Source organism: Vigna unguiculata, chromosome 2 (assembly GCF_004118075.2).
Source record: "Vigna unguiculata cultivar IT97K-499-35 chromosome 2, ASM411807v1, whole genome shotgun sequence".
Taxonomy (NCBI): Eukaryota; Viridiplantae; Streptophyta; class Magnoliopsida; order Fabales; family Fabaceae; genus Vigna; species Vigna unguiculata.
The window spans coordinates 21,240,948-21,265,438 of record NC_040280.1 but is presented as its reverse complement, the minus strand read 5'-3'; the positions used below and the strand labels follow the sequence as shown (position 1 = coordinate 21,265,438).

Here is a 24,491-nt window from a genome sequence, read left to right as displayed (position 1 = left end):
AATTAGTTACAGATTAACAAGAAAAAAATTATAACATATTAACTACAAATTTATGATAACAAATTTGTGAAAAAATAGCTACAAATTATTAGAATTTATAAAATTTTATGATTTCAAGTAAAGAGGAATAACTTCAAAATAATGAGAGATTACAACCCTTCCTAATTAATTACCTGGATTTAACTATCAAATATTTCATAATAATTTCAACAAAGAACTGGACATAAGAAATAATTAAGAAATATTCCGTAGTTAATATATGAAAAAAATTTGTAGCAATCGTACTTTTCATTTTATAATCTTGTTTTTAAAATGTTCCTAAACAAATATTTCGTCTTGATTAATATATTTACTCAAGATTAAAACCTCCATCTACATGCACAGGGAAAAGCTTGAGAGTCCCCTAGAAAGTGTTTCCTTAGTGATATGAGCCAGGGCAAATGCAACATAAAGATGGACCAAATTATTCCTGGGCATCTTCTGCAACTGATAAAGTAAAGCAATATTGTGTTCAGATATCATCATCACTGAATAATGTCAAAAAGAAATGAGAGAGAAATTCCAATACCATTAGTAAATACTCCCTTGACAGCAAAACCCGACCAGGTTCATAGACAAGATTTTTTTGTGAATCAGTGACTGTTCCCTAACCAAAAGGCCAGTGTGTAGAAGGTGAAGAAACAGATTGACAGCACTATAAATAAGAATGTTTTTGGTAAACAGTGCATTGTCTTGCAAAGAATGAATAGTAGCATTCAAAAATGGAACATCAGTTGTCCTCTTGAATTCCCCTGACCACTTCATTAGCAGCAACCTTAATTAGGTTTCATTTCTGGTGAGGCTTTGTCTATTGAAGTGTTTGGGGGAACTCTAGGAGCCATTTGATGCTTTTTAACACACAAAAGAAAAAAACTTGTTCATTCATCTTTCTTCAGGTTTGTGCTGTAGTTTCTCAGGTACATGTCTTATAGTTATTCAACTTGGGATTTCTAACTTATATTTAAATTTTTAACCTTGGCTTTTGATATTATTGTTGAAATTTTCTTCTATAGTAATACTGAGAAGAACAATTTGTACTATGAGTTCCTATATTCCTATATGTAAGAAACCTAATATCACATCCAATATTATATATATATATATATATATATATATATATATATATATATATATATATTTATTTATTTATTTATTTATTTATTTTGCTCGGTGCTTCCAAAATATTGCATAGCAAAATCTGATTTTTAATTAATAAATTTTGTTTATTTCTAACAAATTAAATATTATCATTTAAAAAAACAATATATTATTTTATTTTTTTCTAAAATAGATTATTTTATTTGTTAAGTTAAACTATATCTTTAATTTTCATTTTCATAACAAAATATCAATTTGGTCTCTTTATATTTTTTTTTTTATCTCAATTTTATTGGTAGAACGATTTCTTCATTATTTATTTTGTTTTCTTACCTATGTGAGTTTTCATTCCAGCGAATATTCTGGACGTAGTTTGTCAGAAAGGATAATAACAGTAGACTGGCCTCTTGTTGATAGTTTTTCATGTTTTTCTGTTAATGTTTTAAAATAATAAAAAAGAAAAAAAGAAATTGACTAAAATGAGTAAGCAATAACTTCTTGTAAAAGTAATTACTTCTTTAAAATTGTATATACTTTTAGTGTAAGGGTGTGTTCGGCTCGGTTTATTTTAAACTTAAAAGGATGTGTAGTGAACAATAATTTGATGAATTTCGAAATGATTTTGGTAGCTATCACATTAATTTGGTGAATAAGAGACATCAGTGACCAAGAAAAAATAAAACTTCAACTGAAAAGGAGCATTTTTTATTTTTTATAAAAGAATAAAAGTACACTTATAATCATTAATTAGATAATCCATAATTAAGAATTGTGATAAAATTAAATGTCTGGACAAACGTCAAGATAATCACAATATCAATAATTAATTTTCCAATGATTGTCTGTTATTAGTTTTCTTTCAAGGGCGTCTTATGCCATTCTAGAGTCGGTCCAAAATATCGCAAGAATGAAAAATGCTAATATAAACCTCAAAATCGAAATTTTCGCTAATTTATTCGATCATTATCTTTTAAGAGAAATAGTTGCACCAAAAATGTACCTCGTCAACTTTTTTTTATTTTATTTTTCAGCGGATGCCACTAACTTCCCATCATAATACGTCTGAATCTAAAAGTAAAAAAATAAATAAATTTCATTTGAGCATTTTCTCGAGAATATTTTTAACTAAAAAAATGTTTTTGAAGAACTATGCTGGATTTCGGACTGCACATAATTTAATTCCAAAATTTGATCTGAAAAAGCTTGTTAACTTGAAAATGAAACTTAGAACCAAATTGTAATTGTTTTTAGCAATAGACATTATAAAAATAAGAACATAAGCTTAAATCCGTAAATATATATATACCCACCAAGTACTCCTGTCCTATTAAAAGAAATTTGATATCATACGCTGAGCACAATATCCCTTTCTGTATCCATGACCACAAATAGAAATGAAAATCAAAAGTAAATAAATGTTGTAATGTAAGTCTCCATGTTTTTTACTGTTCAAGTTTTTACCTCCTTCAACCATCCTTGCCTTGAAAAATAAGGTAGAATCAATCACCTTCTCCACTGAGGTTGGATCAACTTCTCTGAAATTGATAATGTCCAAAGAAATCAGTGATTAAGGAACAAGGAAAAGGCCTAAATAATAAATCAGAGTGCACTTATAACATATTTTAAGGGAATTATTTATACCTATTAAATTAATTCCTGTTGTGTTTTCTAGAAATGTTGAGGATTTTATGGAAATGTTACCCAAATTACCAAAATCATGATTGAGACTTGTAAATCTATTTTAATTGTAACTTCTACTTCAAACCTCAGATTGAGCCAATTATGGTGTTTATAGAAAGTTTAGAAAAAAAAAATCTGAAATATTATGCAGACATCCAAGGCACCTCCAGTTTTAGGAAGGTGAAAAGTTATATGCATGATGGCTGACAAAATTTGACCAAATCAAATCTGTATCCTAAAATTTCAGGTCTCACTCTAGATCTCTAAGTTGGTACCCCAGCAATCCTTCACATTGCTAGAATCTCCAAGGAGAGATTTTATTAAGGAGATTTGATTCGTTCTACAAGGAAAATGTTTTTTACTTGTACCTCTCTTAATAGATCAAGAACAACTTTCCCTACAAAAATGTTATTGTCATTGACCCAACTCTTGTGTTGGTGCTGGAAAGAGAAGAGAAAATATCAACAAAATCATTCGTTGATATGAATCCTTTACTCGCTTATTTTCAATTATGAAATTCTGTCACAAGTTGACAAATGACATAAAAGGCTTCATTGATACTTGACAATAGGTAGCCTTAAAGGCTATAGAAAAAGGCACAAAAGGAGTAGACAAAGGTGAAACAGGAACCCAAGAGAAGTTGAAGATGTCCAGAGTAATATCTCAAGATTGATTCTTGATGTGCCTTCCATCTCTTAATTGCTTGTGTTTTAATTCCTATGAGAGTATGAGTACTGAATTTCCTTCTTTGCAAATTGCCAGAAAGAAAATGTAGCTTGCATTGGAAAAGAAAGAAAAACTATAGCTTTCAAACAAGCTACTGAGCTTTAGTAGTCTAGCAATAGTCTTGTAGTACTAGTAAGTCATTCATAACATAGGCAAAACTTTTGCTCACCAACTATCTACAAGCAAATAATTTAAGTATGTATATACGAAGATGGATACTTATGTCGATTCATGTCACTGTATTGTATTAATGTACTCCAAAAATGTCTATCATAATCTATTTCTTTTCTGTTGTCGGTGGGAAGGAGACACAAAACCAGAGCTTCACCCAATGAACTAGTTAATAAATGCAAAGAACAGTCTTAAATGCTTACCGGTTCCATCTCTTGAAGATGACAGAGATCTATCAGACTTTATCACTCCTCTGCCACTCACGGCCATCAGCCTTTCAGCTCTCGGGGAAAATGAACCTGACTTTCCATTGAGTGAGGAGGAAAGTGAATGCCGCCTGGTTGTACTGCTTTTTTCTACCAAATCAGTAGCAAATCTTGGAGAGTTTTGAGCTCTTAGCTTGGCCTTTGCAGATTCCGTAGGAGCCATATAACTGGGAAGCCTTGGAGTAACAGGAGTGGTATATAACTCACTATCTTGATCATTGAAGTTTGCAGGTAGTGAAGCTCTTCTCTGGCAATTGTTACTGATACAATTATCATCACCACCATTCTGATCCTCACCAACTCCTTGAACTTTTCCATTTTCACCCTTCTTCACACTAGTCCTTAAAACAGCAATAGGATCCTTATGTGGCTCATTACCATTCTGATCTTCTGCTGGCTGTCCATGACCCTTCCCAGGATCAGACTCTTCTGACTTTGCCACCGTCAAATCTTCCATTTTCTCTGAAGAGGAATTTGGGACCTGCTCTAAAACATCGGTGACAGTGTGATCCAAAATCTTTCTACTGCTGTGTTTTCTTTTTTCGTTAACAACCTCAGATCCATTTGAAACATCATGTGCATGTTTTTTCTCAAGACTACTTTTTTCAGTTTCTTTTTGTGGGTGTTCCTGAGCTGAAGGCAATGGATGGCTTGAATCCTTTTTTGAACGCTGTTTAGATCTGTTAGCAGCTAAAACAGAGCCATTGTCACCTTTCACAGCAGGAGATTTTCTAGTAGTTCTTTTAACTTGTCCCCTTTGAACTGTCTGGGAACTGCTATTTTTCTCATCAGATACTGAGTCAGATTTCTTTCTCAATACAGGAAGAGGTGCCCAAAAGTGTGACTGTGTCCAATATTCAAGCCACTTCCGAGCAAAGTTAGGTTCTGCTGGATCACTGGTGAGTGATAGAGGAACTGCATATGGGGATGAAGCCAGAAGCTAAAATGGATAACATACGGAATGAGATTTAATTCAAACCAAAATAATATTATGGGAATAACATAGTTTCAGAACAATATGAATTAAAAGGGAACAATAAAAAGAACACTATTAGTTCAGCACCTTTGTTATACCATTCATATTCAAAAATCATTAACTGGTGTGTAAAGTAAAAATGGTAATTGACCAACAAAATTGTTAAATCAACTTCCAATCAACAACCATGAGATTTATTAGAGGTTCGGTGACCAAAACTAACTCATTAGTGTAGCCATTCAACAGTAATAATTACAAGAAGTAGCATTGAACACTAATGTCATGCTCCACAATGCATAGCACAAAGACAAGCAGTTTGGGGAAAAAATATCGAATATTGCAAGATGAATAAACTTCAATACAAGCATACTGTGAATAAATGCATAAATATGGTACGGAACAAGATCGTTAACCAAGAACCACAACCAAAACATGTTCAAAACTTTAATCTCATAGCAGATAGAACTACAGAGAAGTTTATGAGCCCAAAAGTTCAGACAAATTTATCATTCTTTTAAAACAATAGCCTTAAAAACAGCTCCACCTTAGGAGAAAGTGAAAAGCACCAAGCTCACAAAAAAATCAGGGAAGAAGTCTTCATCATGGACACAAACATTATTATCTGGTAATAATATCCAGTAGTTTTAGTTAACTGAAATAAATAATCTTGCAGATATTTGCAGAGAATAAAATAAACTATTTATCCCCGACATGGGCATTAAATATCAAGTTTTACCTTGCAAACAAAGACATTTTCTGACACCTTCTCTTCCCGTGTTGATGAAACTACCGAAATAGAATTTGAACAATGAGTATCCTGACAAAAACATGTTGAATAAGGAGTTAGTGAATAGAAAGGCAGGGAGAATGCAACTGAAGACATTCACTGATGAAATAAAATCTTAAAGTCAATAGAAGATACCAACTGTATAGTAGAAAAAACCTTTGGATACTAAATTAATGAGAAAATTTTCCACCAGAATGGCAGGGAAAATAATACACAGATCACTGAAGTGATGAATTAGTTAAAGCACCTTTACCTTACAAATCTTCTGGACGGCATGGCCAATATCAGAACGTCTAACAATGTAACCACGAGCCAATGCTTGAAATTTAACTATTCCCTTCACACAGTATAAAGCAGAAACAGCTTGTCTTCTAACCAAGTGACCACGAATGAGAGCTTGTAGTTGTATGGCTCCTTTGAGTGTTTGAAATGTTTGACGAGCCTTCAATGAAAATGCAGGAATCACTTTTTACATTCAGTAACATATATATATATATATATATATATATATATATATATATATATATATATATATATATATATATATATATAACTTCCCAATGAAGACTCAATGCTTACGAAACTTGCACAAAATCGTTTACAAATTAAGAATCAATGAGTACGGCAAGTCTTGATCAAATACGAGAATTTCAAATAATAATGCAATATAAAATGCAGAATAGACAAGACAATTACTATAGATGAAATACCTACATTTCCCTTTTCTCTACAACTGAAAACTTCAAATATTAAAATTGAAATAAATGTGGTTGCATTGTATCTGGAATTATTTCTAATGCATTTATATGAATAACTGCGAAGGGGTGATCACCAGATAGCTTCTACAAGCGGCCTGAACTTTTATAGCTGCTTCTGTAAGCTTAAGTTTCTCAGGATCCTCTTGAGTTTCAAAATTAGCAACATCCTGCACCTTGGCCTCTTCACCAGTTGAAAGAACATTATTATCATGTGCAGATCTACTAACTACCTCCTTTTCTGAAAGTACTCCTTTGGTATCATTAGCTCCAGATATAGGCGAGGATATCAGCAGAGAATTGGCAGGTGAATCAGACACAGGTACCTCAGAAGACACCACCACATCCTTATTACTTGAAGGTTTCTTAACACACAAAAAGGAAAACAATTACAACACGCGTATTTCAAAAGTTCAAACACTCACAAACACAGATTACAGAAAACAACAATGAGACTTTCTCCCTCCGTAGTTTCTTTTAAAACAAATCATAAACACAGACTCATGTCAACCACAACAAACTTACAAAAATATCATTCTTCTTCGATGAAGTAGACTTTGCCGACGATTTCTTCCCCAAGAGTAAGTTCTTGAACCATTTGCCAGGACTTCTTCCTTTCCCCATGTCAACCGCAGAACTCAAGCATCAAAATCTGCAAGATTCAACTAGATGTCAAACTAAATTAAATTCACAATCCATAAATTTAAAATTTAAAACTAAAGACAGTAATACCGTAACGTAAATGCATTTTACAAGTACAATTAATAATGGAACTATGAGTGAGCAATTATGAACCGAGAAAGTTTCGTAGAGTAATTGAAAAATCCAAAACCAAACCGTGAAGTCTATTTACAAAAAAAGGACAATAACTCTAACCCGAAGTCAAAACGAACAAAAAATGTAATTAATTCTACACAACACCAACCAATAGTCAATTTAAGTATTTCCTTTAAAATAGCATAAAGATCAGTAAACCCCAACCCAAAAATAACAAAAGCAATAAATTTTTATCTTAAAATAGAAAACCCAACCCAATGAAAGGTGGAACACAATGCAGCAGATTCAGATCAACAACTCACAAAACCAAGGATAACAGAAAGAGGGTCAGACCCACAAACAGAAAAAGAAGGAGCTGAACCCTAAACCTGCAATGGTGAAGAAATGAAAGAGAACAAGTGAGGAAATTGGTGAAAAGTATTATGAAGAAGAATGATTTGGGAAGAGTAGAGGATAAGAAGGAAGAAGAGACTTGGTATGGCTGAAGCTGGGGTTTGGATCAAAGTTGCCGTTTTTGGTTGCAGGGAAGGGAACAGTAAGAACCTGAAGGGACATGAAAGGAAGAGAAAGTATGACTGAAGCTGAAAAGCAAAACGTCACAGATTCCTCTTACGAGGTTTCAATTTTGAACAAAAAAATTAGAACCACCTCGTTTTTCTTTCTTATAAGAATTTGTATAAACTATATTGTAATTAAAATGAGAAATTTCTTTAAGAACATAAATATGTATGTATTCTAAGACAATATTTCACTAAGTGAATTTAAAATATTTTAATTTAAATTAAAACTAAAGGATATATTAAAAGAATAAGTTAAACTGTTCGGTTGATAGTTAAATCATTAAAAATATTAAATACATATTAGAGTATATTTTAACTTTGAAGATAATTTGCATTAATACATTCTTTTTTTAAGTTATTTCCTGTTTATTAAATTTTAGTATATCTAGACAAATATTTTTATAAAAATCTTTAGAAACAAAAAAAAATCTATTTAAAATTAATCTATGTATAAGTTAAATTATAAAAACTTTTGTTATATTTTTAATTTGTGCAAAAGATAATTTTAAATTTGAATAAATAGTATTATTTTATTTTCTTACTTTTATCTTTTAAAGTTTCTCATAAATAAGTTTCTCCAAACAAATATAAACTACAATTTATTCAAAATGAAAAGTGAATATAGAAGAAGGAAATAATCTTACAATGTATGTTTGTAATATAATATGTTTCCATGGTTTCAATATTATCGCAGCTTTAATTTAAGAAAATTAAATTGACATGTATTTTTAGTTTTTAGTAAGACATTCATTTTGTATTTTACAACAACATTTATCGAATATTCAACAACCCTTTTTCTAATATTTTCTTACCTAAAAAGAGATTAATTAAATTTTAAATTTTTTATAACAAATCTGTTTTTATTTAACAAAATTGTTTATTTATTGCGTAAAATTTTTTATATTTTTTAAATTGAGTTTCTTTCTGTTATATTTATGTCAGTAATTATTATTTTGTTTTGTAATCTTGCTTCCATATTTTCACGTGAAGAAGATTAGGATGTTTTCGGTTACTTCTATTCATCTCAACAATATCATCATTAATAGGATTGTCTTTATTACGTAACATATTTTTAATTAAAATAATGAAATTAATCATAAACTTATATTACTTATAGTATTATTTTATATTAATCATAAATTTTCACAAAATTTTTAAACTAAATAACAGTTACATAATTTAGTTAATAAAACAATTAATCAAATAAAATTAAAAGATATAAAATTTTGATTGTTAAATGACAAAAATGTAAACAGATATGTAATGCTTAAATAAAAATATTTAAATTTACAACAACAAAAAAAGTAACGACTTCATTAAATGTTAAAAGAAATTATGTAAACTCTAAAATTGGTGTTGGTTGTCTTGTTGTAGAGTTTGAATTCTTTATTAGTTTTTATCTCTTGATCATATATTATGTTTTTAAAATATATTAATGATCATTAATTTTAAAGTTTTAAAATATATTAAAATTATTTTTAAAATATTAAAATAGTGTACAATGTTTAGTAGTGGACAACACAAATAAATTTAACTATGATGCATAGATACGACACGTGTATCATATATGACATGTATTAGATATGTCAATACGTTTATTTTCAAAATAATAAGATAATTAGAGACCAATTATTTTGATAGCCAAAATCTGATAGTTAATGTCAGTAATCAATTTAAAAACAATTCATAATTGAAAATATTTTAATTATCAATTTAAAGACTAATTATAATTTTTTGAAACTATTTTAGTTGTTAATTTAATCACTTTATAGTGACTAATTATTTTTTATCACAAAATTTGATCACTATTCAAAAGATTTTATTGTAGTGTACTACGATTTTATAAATTAGATATTTCATTAATAAGTATCATTAAAATATCTTAAAATATCAAATACGATATATGTCAGATATATGTCGAATCCAAATTGAAGTACTGGTGGATAATAGAAATTCAACCGAAGAAACTCTTGCTATATATGAGGTCACTTTCTCTCTCTAAAATATGGCTGTTCTTTGGGGTTAATAATGTGTTTTTTGGCCCACAATTCAAAGTTTTTGGCCCACAACTTTTGCAGACTGGGCTGGTGTTTCTTTTTGTTGTTATGTTTGCTTTGGTTCTCAGTTTAATGTGTAATAGTTTTAGTTTTACTTTAGAAATGGACCACATTCTTTATAAGGTAAAAAGGAGAACAATTTAAGTAGAAGTTATAAGAACTAAACTGATATTCTTGTCAATTTTCTAAATAGGGTATATTAGACTCACTAGATATTATCTTCAAGATGAGTTAACCTCAATGGATAAGACCAGTGGATATGATTTCAGGATGTTTTTTGAGTCATTGGGTTAGTGACTAAAATTACTTTTTTGGAAAAATTCAAAAAACTCGTGAAAAAGTTAAACTTCCCATGTAATTGTTTTAGTTTTAATAACATTTTTTACCACTTAATTATAATTATTTTTCAAAAAAAGTGCTAACAAAGCAACATCCTTTAATTTTCTGACTTGTTGGGTGACACATCATTATTTGGTATCCCTGGAGGTTACAAATAAAAATGGTAATGAAGAAAGATGGCAAAGTATGATAAGGAAAAGAATGGTATGGTGAAGTAGGTGAAAAGGAAGGGAGGAAAAAAAATTAGGAAGATGGTGAAAGTGATGTGAGAAATAAGATGAGAGATAATGATTTATATGATTCTTTAAATTATAAAAATTATTTTTATTTATTTTTATAAAAATAATAATAATTTTATTATTTTTTACAATTATAAAAAACGGACATATATTTTCAATTATAATAATAATAAAAAAAAGTGAGATTGTGTATAATTTTTAATACACATAAATTTCATTTTATTTGATGGTGTCTCTAAAAGATATCATTCATGACAAAGATTAAAAATGTTAAAAGTTGGGTAGAAGATATAAATGGAATTCAAATGTTTTATTATTAAAAAGAAAACTTGAGCTATGAATAGAAAACTAAGTAATTCATTTAAGCATTAAACATACTCATTTTCTCTTCTTAATTCTCTTTAGATTTCTAACCAATTTATTCACTTGTTGGAAGATCTGAGTGGATAATAAAAATCTTGTTGTAGGAGACAATCATCCTATCTAATCAAAGTCTAAACCAAAATAAGTTCATCTTTCATCTTATTTCTAAGTCAGCTAAGTGATGTGCTTGTGTGTAGGGAAAACTTGTTTGCATGTGATTTCTTCGAGTTCAAGATGAATCTTTGCATGTCAGTGATCATTAGGGTGTGTTTAGATGATTTGTATAAAAGATTTAGACGATAGTCTAGATAATAGGATAAATGTTTGAGTTTTAAATTATTTAGTTTAGAATATTTTACTTTAGAACTATACGAGATTCTTTGTAAGTAATAAAGAAAACAACTTAAGTAGAAGTTAATAATACCAAACTAATATAATTGTCAATTTTTTAAATAGGATATAAGAGACTCACTAGATGTTACCTCCGTAAGATGAGTTAAACTCAATGGACAAGACTAGTGGATGTGATTTAAGGAAGTTTAAGTCATTAGGTAAGTGGGGTTATCACTGAGCTAAAATTATTTTTGGAAAAATCCAAAGAACTCATGGGTGGTTGGGTCATTAAGTGAGGGTGGACTTGTTGGACAATACACTCGTCAAACGATAGCTTCATAAGACTTGATCATTGAACAAGGAGGAGGAAAAATCTTCATAAAAATGTTGGAACCTTCATTGGTAGGTGTTGTCAAAATGGATGGTGAAATTATATCATCGGAGAAGAAGAGAGTTTGGACTAGCATGTTGTTATCTTCTAACACCGTTAATGAAAAAAAGCACGCATTGAATTTATTTAAAAAATATAAAGACTCATTTGAGTAAAAGAAATATGAGATCAAAATGAATTATAATCCTAAATACAGAAATCAAATTACATTTTGTATATGTGTCATATGAACATACATTATGAAAAGTAAATCTTAGGCCTTTCAAATCTTTGTTAATATATTTCCATCACATCAAAAATCAATTCAGAGTAACCATCAAAAGAATATTTCTAAGGAAAGAGATTGCTTATCCTGAATAGAGAAATTTCATCTTCCAAAGAAAAAATTACATTCGATCTCCTTGAAGAAAGAAATGAGATAGAATGTAAAATCTTGAGTTTTTATTAGATAGAATCATAGAACTAGAAGTGAAGCAAACTCTCACGCAGGGAAACTAATATGAAGAATTGGTTGGAAAAGTTATTTGTCTATCACAAGTATTTAGTTAGTGTAGTAGGTCAATTTAAGCATCGTGAGAGAGAAAGACACATGCAATCAATTGACAAAATTCAAAATTCTTTTGTACTTGAAGTTATGATCAGAAAAAAAAATGCTATTGTTTATGAAAGAAAACATTTTTACCTTGAAGAAAGATACTAATGCAGCAGACTGTGATTAATACCTTTTGGTATTGTATGTGTCTTGGAAGAAGTGGTAAATTGGAGAAGAAAAAAACAGTATAAATTATTTTATTCTAGTGCAAGAGCTTAATTATGAGTCCTTTCTCAATGTGTGTGTGTGTGAAGAAGGACTTTGGATTAAAATTATATTAGGTGACCTTTAAAGTAAGATTGACATTCCTATACAATTGTTCTATGATAATAAAATTAAGTTGTGAGTATTATCCATAATCTAGTATCACACAGGTCTCATAATTACAATCCATATCCTTACAAGACTTCAAATAATGAACATTTTCACTATGAATTTCTCAAAATAGATTCCATAATCTTGTAAGGAAGCTGAGAATGATGAATATTCAATTACTAATTTGAGGAAGAGTATTGTATATAATTAATTATTAGGACAAAATATTCTAAATCTTTTAATAATTATTTGGAGAAAATATCTTTAAAATCTTCTATTCATTTTTAGCATATTTCTAATTTCTTATTTTAAAGAGTTTGATAGTTACAGGTAGATTTGCCGAGTTATCAATAAAATAACTTTTTATTTTCTAATATAATTGAAGTGTCCGTATCAAACTTTTTTTTTTAGGTTCCTACAATCAATTCCCTGTTCCCTTAAACATTTAGTAAAGGTTTTTGCTTAGATCATGCGTCCAACATAGTATGTTAACAAAGTTATCCTACATCATAAACTTGATTATAATGGTGAACTTGAACAAAACATGATTATGCACAACACAGAGATCATAGATGGAACATCCATTCATATAAGTTCGAAGAAACACAAACACATTACCAAGGACTACAAAACACAACTGTTCTTTTAAGTACATAAATGGTTATTCAATCACATCCTTCGATAACCTTTTAACAGCAATAGAAATTCATTAATCAGCAGTCCAACTCTGCTCAACAATATCTCGTACTCTTCTGTTGTATTCACGTTTGTTTTCACTAAACATCCGTGCAGCTTCTGAATTCGCTGGAGAGTTTGGGTTTGGATCACAAAGCAAAGACTGCAACAAGAAAATTAACTTGGCATTAGTATTAAGAGAAAAAGCACATACAAATCAAAAAGCATTAGTAATGCCAAAATATAGAGAATCATTGTGACCTGAATTGAGGTAAGTATTGCAGCTACATCATAAATTGGACTCCATTGATTTTGCAAAATGTCCAAACATATGCTTCCATCTGCATAAACTAAAATTGACAAGGGAAAGGAGATCATAACTGGAAACTACTGAAATTAACAAAACAAGGCAAACATATTTGTGAAAGGAGATCAGAACAACTCTGTAAGCTAATTGAAGTCAATATCTTATCCATTGTTACTGCATGGTTTAGTATATGTTGGCTCAAAAAGAGAAACAAGAAAACAAGTTCTAGTTTCCTACTCACTGTTTGGATGAAACATTTGAGAAACAAAGCGCACCACAGGTGGTTTATTAGGATATTCCTCTGTGAACTGAAGTGATAACTTAAATGTGCCTGAAAAAGTTTGTTAATCTTAACCAATGAACATCAAAAGCAATATGAAGTTTTTTGTGAGTAATTAAGGTTGAAGATATTGTTGTACCTCCATCCCAAGGGGTGTCGTCTGGTCTAGAGAAACAAGAAGGAAAGCATAATTAAACCAGAATCCAAAACCAGAAAAAGGAACAAACCCTTAATGAGTCTTAACATACCCAAATATAACTGCATTCCAAAGCATAATATTGTTCTCATGTGGAGCTCCACTGATTCCAGCTGGAGGATCTTGTTGCACTCTTTTAAAATCCCTCATGAGCCTCTTTCTTGCAGGAGTCGACATCCTTCAATCAAGTTCAACACAAGCAGTGGTTATAAGCAATTGACAAGTCATTGAGCATAGAGAAACAAGAGAGAGACAGAGCAGCATCAGGAAGCAACTGATTCAAGAAAATAGAAATCTACAACACGTTGTTACACAACACATGAAAAGTTTAAAGGAAACAAAAGCCACACACAATTATAAACTAGGTTTTACAAGGACTCCCAACAACAAAGCCCTACAGTAATGATACATAGTGATCACGTTTCACAATTTCAAGAATTATGTAAGATGAAAATCCAATTCCCACAGAGGAAGTGTTTTTTTAACTGGGAAACAAACTACCCTCGTATTCGTATGCATCACCAAGTTAAAAGCTGGAAACTTTTCACTGACAATATCAAAGCCAGAAAGTGGGGGAAGCAAATTCATGCCCACACAGCACAAAAAGCACGTCTAAGGTCTCTAATTCTAATACCCACAAACTTGGTTTCTCACAAACACAAGCCAAATCCTCAGCAGATCATAACTCTTCCACTTCTCTCATGATAAATTTCCAAGGCAGGATTAGAAAAAGCTAAAAGGTAACCAAGCAAACTACTAAGAAAAGTGAGTATCACTTTCATTAACTAACAAACCTTCCTACAACATCAAGAACAATTTTTTAAGCGAATCTGGGGCAAAGAAAAGAGCAAGAAGTACCTAAAAGGGAGACTTGTGATTTGTGAATGAAGGAGCAGTCCCAGGAGAAAGGAAAAGATGGAAGGGGTTAAAAACAGAGGTGAAAGTGAAAAGGGTATTTGGTTCAATCATTTGAAAGCGTTTCCATGCTTATCTGTGAGAGAAAGAGATTCTTCTTCTTCTTATTACCATCATCATCATTAATAATATTGTTTATTAGTACATGATGTGTGAAAATTAAACTTTTGTTTGTGTGTGTGTGTCGCTTTCTTTCTAGTGTAAATTGTGGTACAAATGGCAACTTTTTCAACTCACAAGTGAAGGGAAATTTGCATGCGTGCGTAACTACTAACCACTAGACATCATAGTATGAAAGAGTTGGTCGAATCACGCTTCTAGTAAACATTTATGTTCGATCTCTCTTGGTATCTTGAAAACAATTCTCTATAGTATTACAATTAACAGTTAGACATAACAGTAAGCGAATTACAATGTTATTAGAATTAGTATGTGTAACACTTTTCATTAATTGTCTGCATAAACAAGAATTTCATCAAGTGTATCAATCAACAACCTAAGACATTTCGAATTCAAGTTACGTATATGTTTGAATCATCACATTAAACTGTTTTCTATATATTACTGAGTTGAATTTTAATAACCAGGATAAAACAAAACTTGCAGTTAGATTCCCTTTGCAAAGTTGAAGATCCAAATGCATCAAAATCATGGAGTATGGCTCGTATGTGGACGGCAATGAAAAGATACAAGCAGATCCAAGAATCTATCTAGATTTGTCTTGTGTTCCTGTTTCATGCAATAGAGAATATAAGAATATATCTTTGATACTAATCGATCTCGTGGGAATCTACTTTTTAGGTGAATTACATTGGCGCAGAACGAAAATGCATTCGGCAGTGCATGCAGCAATAATATTATAAGGGATATATTTAAGAATGGGTGGGTGTTCGAGATACCAAAGATGAACAAGTTGCTATGCTATTGGTCCAATCTCATACGGTAATGCTTTTACTAGAATATTTAATGGATTAATAAGAATGTTCAAAATCTAAAAAATGAATGTTTATTATGCAGAAAAAGCTATTTCTTCCTCCACGAAGATGTTTTGATGAGGTGATGCAATGCAAGAGTCTAAATACTTGGTTTATATTTTGGATGCACAATTTCAAAATGTATTATCAATTCCGGTTTTGAATTATATAATAGGACAAATATTTTCAAGAAATCAAAAATGCATTTTTGAATTGTTTAATGTAAAATATATTAATATAGAAATAAGTCAATTCTGAATTATATAATATAAAATATTTTTTATTTCATGGACAATTTGGATCTTTCCCTTAGATGATAAAGAAAAAAAATCACATAAGGAGTGACTGAGCTTATAAGGGATAGAGTATAGTCTGGAGTCTCGACCATATTGTAAAATCCATTTTTTCATAATTTTTTTTTTCCTTAGAAATGAGTTAGGGATCAATGTTGGTAATGAGTAAGAAGGATGTAATTACTTTATATCATTTGTTCATATATACGAGATAAAAATATTAGAGTAAGAGGAAAATTTCACTCATGCTACCTTATAACTAGTTGAAATTTTATTAGTTTTTTTATGGAAATTAGATATTAAAATAATGTTTAATTTAAGAATATTATTTTTGCCTCTCAACATGTATTGAAAGAAATTTTTTTCAGGAAAATATATCATTAGGCTCCACTAAGATGAGATGAACCCATTTATTTAATATATTCTTTATTTTCTTCGTGCATTTTGATTAAAATTTCTATTTTATTTTTTTATTGTTATTTCTCTTTTAATCTCCCAATCTGACGTGTAATATTAAGAAATCCTAAATGATATTTTTAAAGCTCAGATAATATTTTATAAATTTAGATATTTTTAGCTATAATTAGTCGTATAGTACCCAGTTAGGAGTTAGGGTGTCAAATAGGTATCCGGTTTAAAAAAAGTGTCAATTGCATCCCAATTTTTGAAAAAATGCTTCAATTAGGTCCCTTTCAGAAGGAGTTGACTAACGCCGTTAGTTAACGTGCCACGTGTCAGTATGTGGTTTTTTTTTTGTTTTTTTTAAATTTTTAATTTCTTTTTTTAAATTTTTTGAAAAAAAAAATGCCATGTGTCAAGTCTCTGTGTGTGACACGTGACATTGTCAATGTCACATGTCAGTATCACTATCAGATGTCATTGTGTTGATTTCGATTTAGTTCCCATATATGTTCTTTTGTTTCAATTTAGTACCTAAGTATGTGTATCTGATTCAATTTTGTCCTAATTTTTTTAATAATTAAAATCCATTTTTTTATAAAATTAAAAGTAATTAAGTATAAAAGTTTAACAAAAATTAAGTATTTGATATTTGGTTTAAAATTAGTAAGAGACAATATTGTTCTATTTTAAAAAAATTAACAAAACATGAGTACTTAATAAAAAAAGTAATTAATAAAGTAATATGTTAAAAAGTCGTTTTTAATAAAAAATATTAGTATAACATTTATATAAATAATAAATTTGGTCTGAAATTGAGAGGAACAATATAAATATTAGTAGTTAATTTTGTAAAAATATTTATACTTAATTATTTTTAATCTTATAAAAAATGGGTTACAAAAATATTTTAATTATTAAAAAAAATTGGGACAAAATTGAATCAGATACACATACTTAGGTACTAAATTGAAACAAAAAGACATATATGAAGACTAAATCGAAATCAACACAATGACATCTGATAGTGACACTGACACGTGACATTGTAATGCCATGTGGCACTGACAATGCCACATATCACACAGAGGGACTTGACACGTGGCATTTTTTTTTTTTCAAAAATTTTTTAAAAAAATTTAAAAAAAAATCAAAAAACCCTGAAAGGGACCTAATTGAAGCACTTTTTCAAAAGTTAGGATGCAATTGACACTTTTTAAAAATCGGGTACCTATTTGACACTCTAGCGTCAAACTGGGTACTATACTACTAATTATACCATATTTTTAATTGAGTTTTTATTAAAAGAAATTATTATATCGAGGGTATTTTTGTCAAAGTAGCTTGCTATTTAGTCATACAAATGATTTAAGATTTACCTTTTTTTTCCTCTACTCTATCCCGTCGATCAACTTGTATTTTTTCTACTCAACTAGTCAATTAAAGAAATTGACAAGAAAGCGACAAATTAACATATAAGTTGGAGATTAAAAACTATAAATAACGATCGACATCTAGGCAAAAAATATTTTTAACACCAAAAGAAAAAAAAAATAATATGAATTCCATTTAATTTAAATTTAAGAGTTACTTAAAATTTAATTAAACCCTATATAATACATTTTTTAATCTTAACTAAAAACGATTAGAAATCTAACATTTTTTTTTTTTAGAAATTTGTATTTCGGAAAATCTATATTTGTTTATGTGAGTGATTTGTATCACTTTTAAGTGGGAAAATTTATATAAAAAGGGTAAGTTTCAAAAGAAGTCGTAAAAAATGTATAAACCATATATAATAGCAGAAAATAAAAGAAAGGTAAGTTTCCCTCCATAAACTCACTTATGCTGCAAGATTCTCTGAGGAATCTCATAGGTTCACATTAACAAACATGTAGAAGACGCAAAGCAAGAGATTAACACTCGATGAGGAGAAATCACACATCACTCACAAAACTCGTTGGAGATGGATTCTACAAAGAAGCGCTTTCCCTCTTCTCCCACCTCCACTCTTCTTCTTCTTCTTCCCTTACCCTTCATTCCTTCACCTTCCCCACTCTCTTCAAAGCATGCGCCAAACTTCGTTTCCCTTCCCACACCCAAACCCTCCACGCCCATTTCCTCAAAACCGGTTTCCACTCCGACCCTTATGCTACCTCCGCCCTGACCGCTGCTTATTCTGCCACCCCTCGCCATTTCTCCGACGCACTCAAGGTATTTGACGAAATGCCCCAACCAAACGTTGCCTCTCTCAATGCAGCGCTTTCGGGTTTATCGCTAAATGGGCGTAGCGGAGAAGCTATCCGGGTGTTCCGGCGAATTGGGTTGGGCCCCTTGAGGCCCAATTCGGTCACCATTGTGTGCATGCTTGGTGTTCCTCATGTAGGTGTCAACCATGTTGCACTGATGCATTGCTGCGCGTTGAAGTTAGGAGTTGAATTTGATGTCTATGTTGCCACCTCGCTTGTCACTGCGTATTCCAAGTGTGAAGAGTTAGTTTCTGCGACTAGGGTATTTGAGGAATTGCCTGTGAAGAGTGTAGTGAGTTACAATGCTTTTATTTCTGGTTTGTTGCGGAATGGGGTTCTTCATTTGGTGTTGGATGTGTTTAGGGAAATGATGAGAGAAGTGCGTTTGGAGTGCAAACTCAATTCAGTGACGTTGGTGTCTGTTCTTTCTGCTTGTGGTAGTCTACAAAGTGTTCGTTTAGGGACGCAGGTTCATGGGCTTATTGTGAAACATGAAGTGGATGATGGGGTTATGGTGGTGACTGCACTTGTCGATATGTATTCAAAGTGTGGTTTTTGGCGTTCTGCTTTTGACGTTTTCACGGGGGCGGAAGGGGACAGTAGGAACTTGATCACGTGGAACTCCATGATTGCTGGAATGATGTTAAATAAAGAGAGTGAGAGAGCTGTTGATATGTTTCGACGGCTGGAATCTGAAAAGTTGAAGCCTGATTCAGCTACTTGGAATTCCATGATTAACGGGTTTGCACAACAAGGGGTGTGTGGGGAAGCTTTTAAGTACTTTAGGGAAATGCAGTCTGTTGGTGTGCCTCCGTGTTTGAAAATTGTTACTAGCATTTTGTCAACGTGTGCAGATTCATCTATGTTACGTCATGGAAAAGAGATACATGGGTTTGCTTTAAGAACTGATATCAATAGGGATGATTTTTTGGCTACTGCTCTGGTTGACATGTATATGAAATGTGGGCATGCTTCTTGGGCACGAGAAGTTTTTAATCAGTTTGATGCAAAACCAGATGATCCTGCATTTTGGAATGCAATGATAGGGGGGTATGGGAGAAATGGAGACCATGAATCTGCTTTTGAATTCTTTGATAAAATGCTGGAAGAAAGTGTTCGACCAAACAGTGCTACATTTGTTAGTGTTTTATCTGCTTGCAGCCACACAGGTCAGGTTGATAGAGGGTTAACAGTTTTTAGAATGATGATAAGAGAGTATGGCTTGCAGCCAAAGCCTGAGCATTTTGGCTGTATTGTTGATCTTTTAGGTCGGTTTGGTCAGTTGGGTGAAGCTCAAGGCCTGGTGCAGGAATTAGCAGAGCCTCCTGCATCTGTTTTAGCTTCTTTGCTCGGTGCTTGTAGGTGTTACCTAGATTCAAGTCTTGGGGAAGAAATGGCAATGAGGCTTCTAGATGTAGAACCAGAAAATCCAACTCCTCTGGTTATCTTGTCTAATATATATGCCGGGCTAGGAAGATGGAAGGAAGTAGAAAGGGTAAGAGGGATGATCACGGATAAGGGATTGAACAAATTCTCTGGCCTTAGCATGACAGAAGTTGCATCGAAATAACACTTATATATAAAAAATTTAAATAAAATGTTCTTTCAGATAATATAAGAGTTTGTTACATTTGGAGTATCTCCACAAAAATCACTGAATAAAAATTTCCTTCACTGCAAATCCATAGTAATCATCAAAATGGTAAGGAGGTTCAGTTACAAAACAAGAGATAACATCTCTCAGTGTAATGACTCCAACTAATTCATCCTGTCCATCTACCACATGAATCCTGTGAATAGACTGAGAAGCAAGAGTATGGATCACACTCTGCAGTGTCGAGTCAAGCTTGCATGTTATAGGCTCGTGGCTAGCGTTCCCAGTTTGCAGGGACGAAGAGACAATTCTTTCCAGGAAATCTATCACAGTCAGTTTCCTGGAATTCAAAACAGAGTAGCAGCGAGTAGAACATTTCAGTTAAGTAATTAGTTCCCTTGTTCAAGCCTGTGTAATCATAACCCAAGATGCCCGTGTTGTTTGTTTTCGTAAGATTAAAAAATTTAAACATCACCTCATACACACACTCAACTCATGTGTATTAAACAATAACCCTTCATTAATTTTATTTATTTTTTAATTTGTTCTAATTTGTTTTATGATCTTTTCTTTTACCGGAATGCAAGAATTTTACATTATACCTAAAATTTGTGATCTCAGGACTTAGCAGCAAGTATCTGATGTCTCGTATGCTCACGTTTCCAACAATTTTCTTCCCTGGCCCCTCTACTACCGGAAGACCACCGATTTTATTATCCCTCATTTGCTTGAAAGCTTCAAGAACCAACTCATTGCTCTGAATGCTAATAACCTGGACAGGAAGAAAAATTATGTTTTTAAACCTTACAGCCAAGGGAAACTGAAAATTTAAGACACCAATCCTTGCCTCAGCTGTAGACATAAATGGAAGTCCAAGATCAGATATACACTTGTCTGCAATGCAATCAAACCAATCTCTGCCTTTGCATCTCTCGAGACCTTGGACAACTGCAGACTGAGTAATGAAGTTCACCATGTCAGGTTTATCTGGTTCTATGACAGGTACATTCCTCAGTCTATACTTTGAGAGAAGCAACAAGACAGTCAACATAGCGCTATCTCTTGCAACTGGAACAAAAGGTGCCCATCGATATGATTTAAGTATTGATTTCACCTGAAACCATAAATCAACTCAAATGTTTGTTTTTTCTTTTCAATATGGAGATAAGAGAAGAATTTAACTGACCTGTGTTTGGCTTACGTTATGAAAAAAAAAATCTCAAGTGAATTATGTAGGAACATAGCCATCTTATTGTCTATGATTGGTTACAGCCTACAAGTACAATAAAATCTAAATGTATAAATGACTAGCTAACCAACCTAGCTCTGCTCCGCACTGGTCTTTACCATTAATGAGATAACATAAAAGTCATGAACCCATAGTTAACACCAGAACCTCTGGCATTCTCATGCTTACCGTTGTTGACTTGAAGGGTTCTTCTTCCAGTAAAACTTTGTAAAAATCTTCTCCCAGGTTATCAGCAGCTTGAGGTGCACCTTTAGCCATTGTATTATCTGCAGCAATGCCACTTGCCAGTGCAGCACCTGCTGCAGCAGCAGTTATTCCCGCGATTGCAGCAGGACTTGTCATTCCCAATGCTATTGCTCCCAAAGCACCCACGGTTCCTGCACCAACTCCAACTGCTGTTGCTGAACCTGCTGATATAGCAGCTGCTGCAAGTTCTGCGCTCTCCAGCACCCAGAGAACGATGGCTGAATAATCAATGATGCCAAGGTACTTGCCTCTCCAATCTGAACTATCAGCTGCGAATGGGTCTTTAACTGGTGCAGCTAAAATGTTTCTTTCAGATAGAATCTTAACTGCTTCTCCTACGGGCGTGTCTGCTAGAATTTCAATCACTACCAAGGCATTTTATATGTTAGTGCTTTTTCCCATGCAGATCCTTGACTCAAATTAAATGCATAAGATATCCCTTACCTTTTCCGCTAGGAACTTCTGGAAAAGAAGAGACTGGAATCTTTGCAAATGCATCTGTCAAGGTCTCCTGCAATGACAGCGGTAGCTTCTTTCTAGATTGTATGAATTCGAAGTAGGTCTCACATTTTGAAAATGAGTCGTTTGTTCTGAACTCCTGTTCTTGCGCCATATTGGAACTAAAGAAATGAATTAAGAGATGCTTCAATAATTTTCATAAAATTGTAGACATTGAAAATAAAGCTATCTCTCCCTGTTGTCAAAAGAGTTAGCAAAGCAAGATCAATGGGATTTTTATACATTTTTTCAACTGCATCTTCTGGACTATGAAGGTTTAACATACTCTTTTTGTCATTTTGGTTCATTAATCTCTCAGATCTTACCCCTTGGATTTTGTTTCTCTCGAATATACAAATGAAATGATAAGTTACTGAAAATCCTAAATGGCTATAGCAGGGTTTCATGCGGCAATTCCATGTATCACATTTTCTTTGGTTGGGACGTATACTCTATATTCAATGGATGATATCCCTGCAAGATTCCGCCATGCAACTCTTGGATCCATTCATCCTCTAGAGGAACTTGTGATAATAACTACTCATCTCCTCTATAAAACGATATGCCACAGTTCAAAGTTGGCATCTCATCTATGTCCGTCATTACCAGATATTTAAATTACAATATTTGGTTAGAATTTGTTTATCCTAGGATACATAAATCGGAAACTGAATGCGTCAACCGCAAATTCAATTCCAAATTGTTTCATGAAATGCCTTTAAATTGTAATGCATGAACAAGAGACTTGGTTAGAAATCATGAAAGAGATAATAAGTGGAGACAGATTGGATTTACCGCTTCTTGGCAATGTTTCTAGATTGTGATATGAAACAATGAAAGATAAATATATGGAGAAAGATCGAACATGACATACCTGTAAATATGTGTATATGCCAATAGATTTCAGAGCCTGGGAATTTTAGTTCTGTGGGCTATTGCAAAAGCAGTTTTATCTGGTTTTTGGAATTGTTGGTGGGGGTTACTAACAATGCCAAGTGTTGTTATAGGACGTGTGTCAAAGAAGGGTTAAACCATTTGTTAACCGTTACTTGTTTTTCAGTTTGATAATAATAATAATATAAGTAATAATAAAAATAATAATGATAATAATAATATAAATATTAATAATAGTTATATGATTATTAAATGCAATACAAACATTAATATTATCAATATTATTAATTAAAATAATAATACTACTGATGATAATAATAAAAATAATAATGCTAATAAATAATAATAATAATAATAGTGATAATAATATTAATATTATACTTATCTATTATTATCAATACTAATAATAAAAATAAAAATAAATAATAATTATTTTGCTGCTAATAAAATATTATACTAATAATTATAATTCTAATAATAATAAAATTATAAGAAGTTATAATAAATATAATAATAGGAACGTGTGCTGGTATTTTCGAAAATAAAGCAAGATAATAAGGGTATTAATTGGGTGGCATTTGCATAAATTGGAAAAAGTGATAAGGTATTTAGAATAAAATAATAAATGTGGTGTGTCGAATGATAAAAAAATTATGAAAATGGACATGTGTTAGTATTTAAGGATGGATATTTGTGGGTTTTTCATAATACTAAATTTTCATATATTGTCAGTAGATGAAAAAAGAAACCATGAAAATGAACCTGTGTTAGTATTTAAGGATAAATATTTGTGGATTTTCCATAATACTAAATTTTCATATATTGTTAGTAGAAGGTCGCAACTTCACTAAATGTAGTGTATGGTAACCGTTTTCTAAACCTAAGTCCCTAATTCAAGTTAGAGGAACATAAATTATACAAGTTTTTAACAAATTTAATATCATTTTCTAAATTAATTAAACTCTTTTCATAGATAATTGAAGTCATCTTATACTTTACAGAGTGTGATACGAGAAGTTTGATCGTATTTAAATATTTATCATTTTTTACATTTTTTTCCTTCTTTCTTTTCTCTTTCTCATTTATTTCATGCAATTAATCTCATACGAAATGTAAGGTTCACAATATTAATTGTGATTAAAAAAATTAAACATTTAATACCAATTAAATTTGTAACGTCCCAATTTTAATAGTTTAAAACTAATAAAATAGGATGTGTTCAAAACATATAAACAAATGTATAAAGATACAGCTTTAC

At 31.5% G+C, this 24,491-nt stretch overlaps 4 protein-coding genes across 10 annotated transcripts; 1 reads left to right on the top strand and 3 right to left on the bottom strand.

Annotated features, from left to right (window-relative positions):
• Positions 1 to 2,406: 2,406 nt before the first annotated feature.
• On the bottom strand, positions 2,407 to 7,908 carry LOC114173638 (protein IQ-DOMAIN 31-like). Of its 5 annotated transcripts, none has more exons than XM_028058136.1 (8): positions 7,748 to 7,908; positions 7,578 to 7,643; positions 7,024 to 7,150; positions 6,576 to 6,863; positions 5,997 to 6,185; positions 5,693 to 5,773; positions 3,918 to 4,920; positions 2,407 to 2,672 (listed from the first exon to the last, which is right to left on the bottom strand). In XM_028058136.1, the coding sequence occupies exons 3-8, from the start codon at positions 7,120 to 7,122 to the stop codon at positions 2,641 to 2,643; spliced, it is 1,692 nt and encodes a 563-aa protein (XP_027913937.1). In that variant the 5' UTR covers positions 7,123 to 7,150; positions 7,578 to 7,643; positions 7,748 to 7,908; the 3' UTR covers positions 2,407 to 2,640. The 5 variants fall into 5 exon arrangements, with proteins under 5 accessions (XP_027913937.1, XP_027913939.1, XP_027913940.1 ...); XM_028058138.1 differs by having other exon boundaries at positions 7,609 to 7,643; XM_028058139.1 differs by having other exon boundaries at positions 7,530 to 7,643; positions 7,748 to 7,907.
• A 5,120-nt stretch (positions 7,909 to 13,028) lies between these two features.
• Positions 13,029 to 14,953, bottom strand: LOC114172221 (ubiquitin-conjugating enzyme E2 2). 2 transcript variants are annotated; one of them, XM_028056819.1, is made up of 6 exons: positions 14,781 to 14,953; positions 13,975 to 14,100; positions 13,866 to 13,891; positions 13,688 to 13,777; positions 13,401 to 13,489; positions 13,029 to 13,302 (listed from the first exon to the last, which is right to left on the bottom strand). In XM_028056819.1, exons 2-6 carry the CDS (start codon positions 14,097 to 14,099, stop codon positions 13,174 to 13,176), a joined length of 459 nt encoding a protein of 152 aa, XP_027912620.1. In that variant the 5' UTR covers position 14,100; positions 14,781 to 14,953; the 3' UTR covers positions 13,029 to 13,173. The 2 variants fall into 2 exon arrangements, with proteins under 2 accessions (XP_027912620.1, XP_027912626.1); XM_028056825.1 differs by lacking the exon at positions 14,781 to 14,953 and adding an exon at positions 14,717 to 14,740.
• A 3,388-nt stretch (positions 14,954 to 18,341) lies between these two features.
• LOC114166516 (pentatricopeptide repeat-containing protein At2g02750) lies at positions 18,342 to 21,178 on the top strand. The gene is made up of 2 exons (XM_028051260.1): positions 18,342 to 20,726; positions 20,968 to 21,178. The coding sequence occupies exon 1, from the start codon at positions 18,430 to 18,432 to the stop codon at positions 20,320 to 20,322; it is 1,893 nt and encodes a 630-aa protein (XP_027907061.1). The 5' UTR covers positions 18,342 to 18,429; the 3' UTR covers positions 20,323 to 20,726; positions 20,968 to 21,178.
• LOC114166522 (SNF1-related protein kinase regulatory subunit gamma-1-like) lies at positions 20,404 to 23,303 on the bottom strand. 2 transcript variants are annotated; one of them, XM_028051273.1, is made up of 6 exons: positions 23,214 to 23,303; positions 22,286 to 22,461; positions 21,764 to 22,206; positions 21,194 to 21,460; positions 20,949 to 21,118; positions 20,404 to 20,686 (listed from the first exon to the last, which is right to left on the bottom strand). In XM_028051273.1, exons 2-6 carry the CDS (start codon positions 22,452 to 22,454, stop codon positions 20,404 to 20,406), a joined length of 1,332 nt encoding a protein of 443 aa, XP_027907074.1. In that variant the 5' UTR covers positions 22,455 to 22,461; positions 23,214 to 23,303. The 2 variants fall into 2 exon arrangements, with proteins under 2 accessions (XP_027907074.1, XP_027907079.1); XM_028051278.1 differs by lacking the exon at positions 23,214 to 23,303 and adding an exon at positions 23,135 to 23,203.
• Positions 23,304 to 24,491: the final 1,188 nt, after the last annotated feature.

Excerpts from the sequence above, each read along its gene's own strand:
- LOC114173638 (XM_028058135.1), bottom strand. The coding sequence starts at position 7,122 with ATGGGGAAAGGAAGAAGTCCTGGCAAATGGTTCAAGAACTTACTCTTG. Across the intron at positions 5,774-5,996 it reads CCGTCCAGAAGATTTGTAAG|GATACTCATTGTTCAAATTC; the intron begins GTAAAGGTGCTT and ends TGTTTTTGTCAG. Across the intron at positions 4,921-5,692 it reads AAAATGTCTTTGTTTGCAAG|CTTCTGGCTTCATCCCCATA; the intron begins GTAAAACTTGAT and ends TATCCATTTTAG.
- LOC114172221 (XM_028056819.1), bottom strand. The coding sequence starts at position 14,099 with ATGTCGACTCCTGCAAGAAAGAGGCTCATGAGGGATTTTAAAAGAGTG. Across the intron at positions 13,490-13,687 it reads TCAAATGTTTCATCCAAACA|TTTATGCAGATGGAAGCATA; the intron begins GTGAGTAGGAAA and ends TGTCAATTTTAG. Across the intron at positions 13,303-13,400 it reads CAATACTTACCTCAATTCAG|TCTTTGCTTTGTGATCCAAA; the intron begins GTCACAATGATT and ends TTCTTGTTGCAG.
- LOC114166516 (XM_028051260.1), top strand. The coding sequence starts at position 18,430 with ATGAGGAGAAATCACACATCACTCACAAAACTCGTTGGAGATGGATTC.
- LOC114166522 (XM_028051273.1), bottom strand. The coding sequence starts at position 22,454 with ATGGCGCAAGAACAGGAGTTCAGAACAAACGACTCATTTTCAAAATGT. Across the intron at positions 21,461-21,763 it reads AACCCTTCAAGTCAACAACG|GTGAAATCAATACTTAAATC; the intron begins GTAAGCATGAGA and ends TTATGGTTTCAG. Across the intron at positions 21,119-21,193 it reads CATTTATGTCTACAGCTGAG|GTTATTAGCATTCAGAGCAA; the intron begins GCAAGGATTGGT and ends CTTCCTGTCCAG.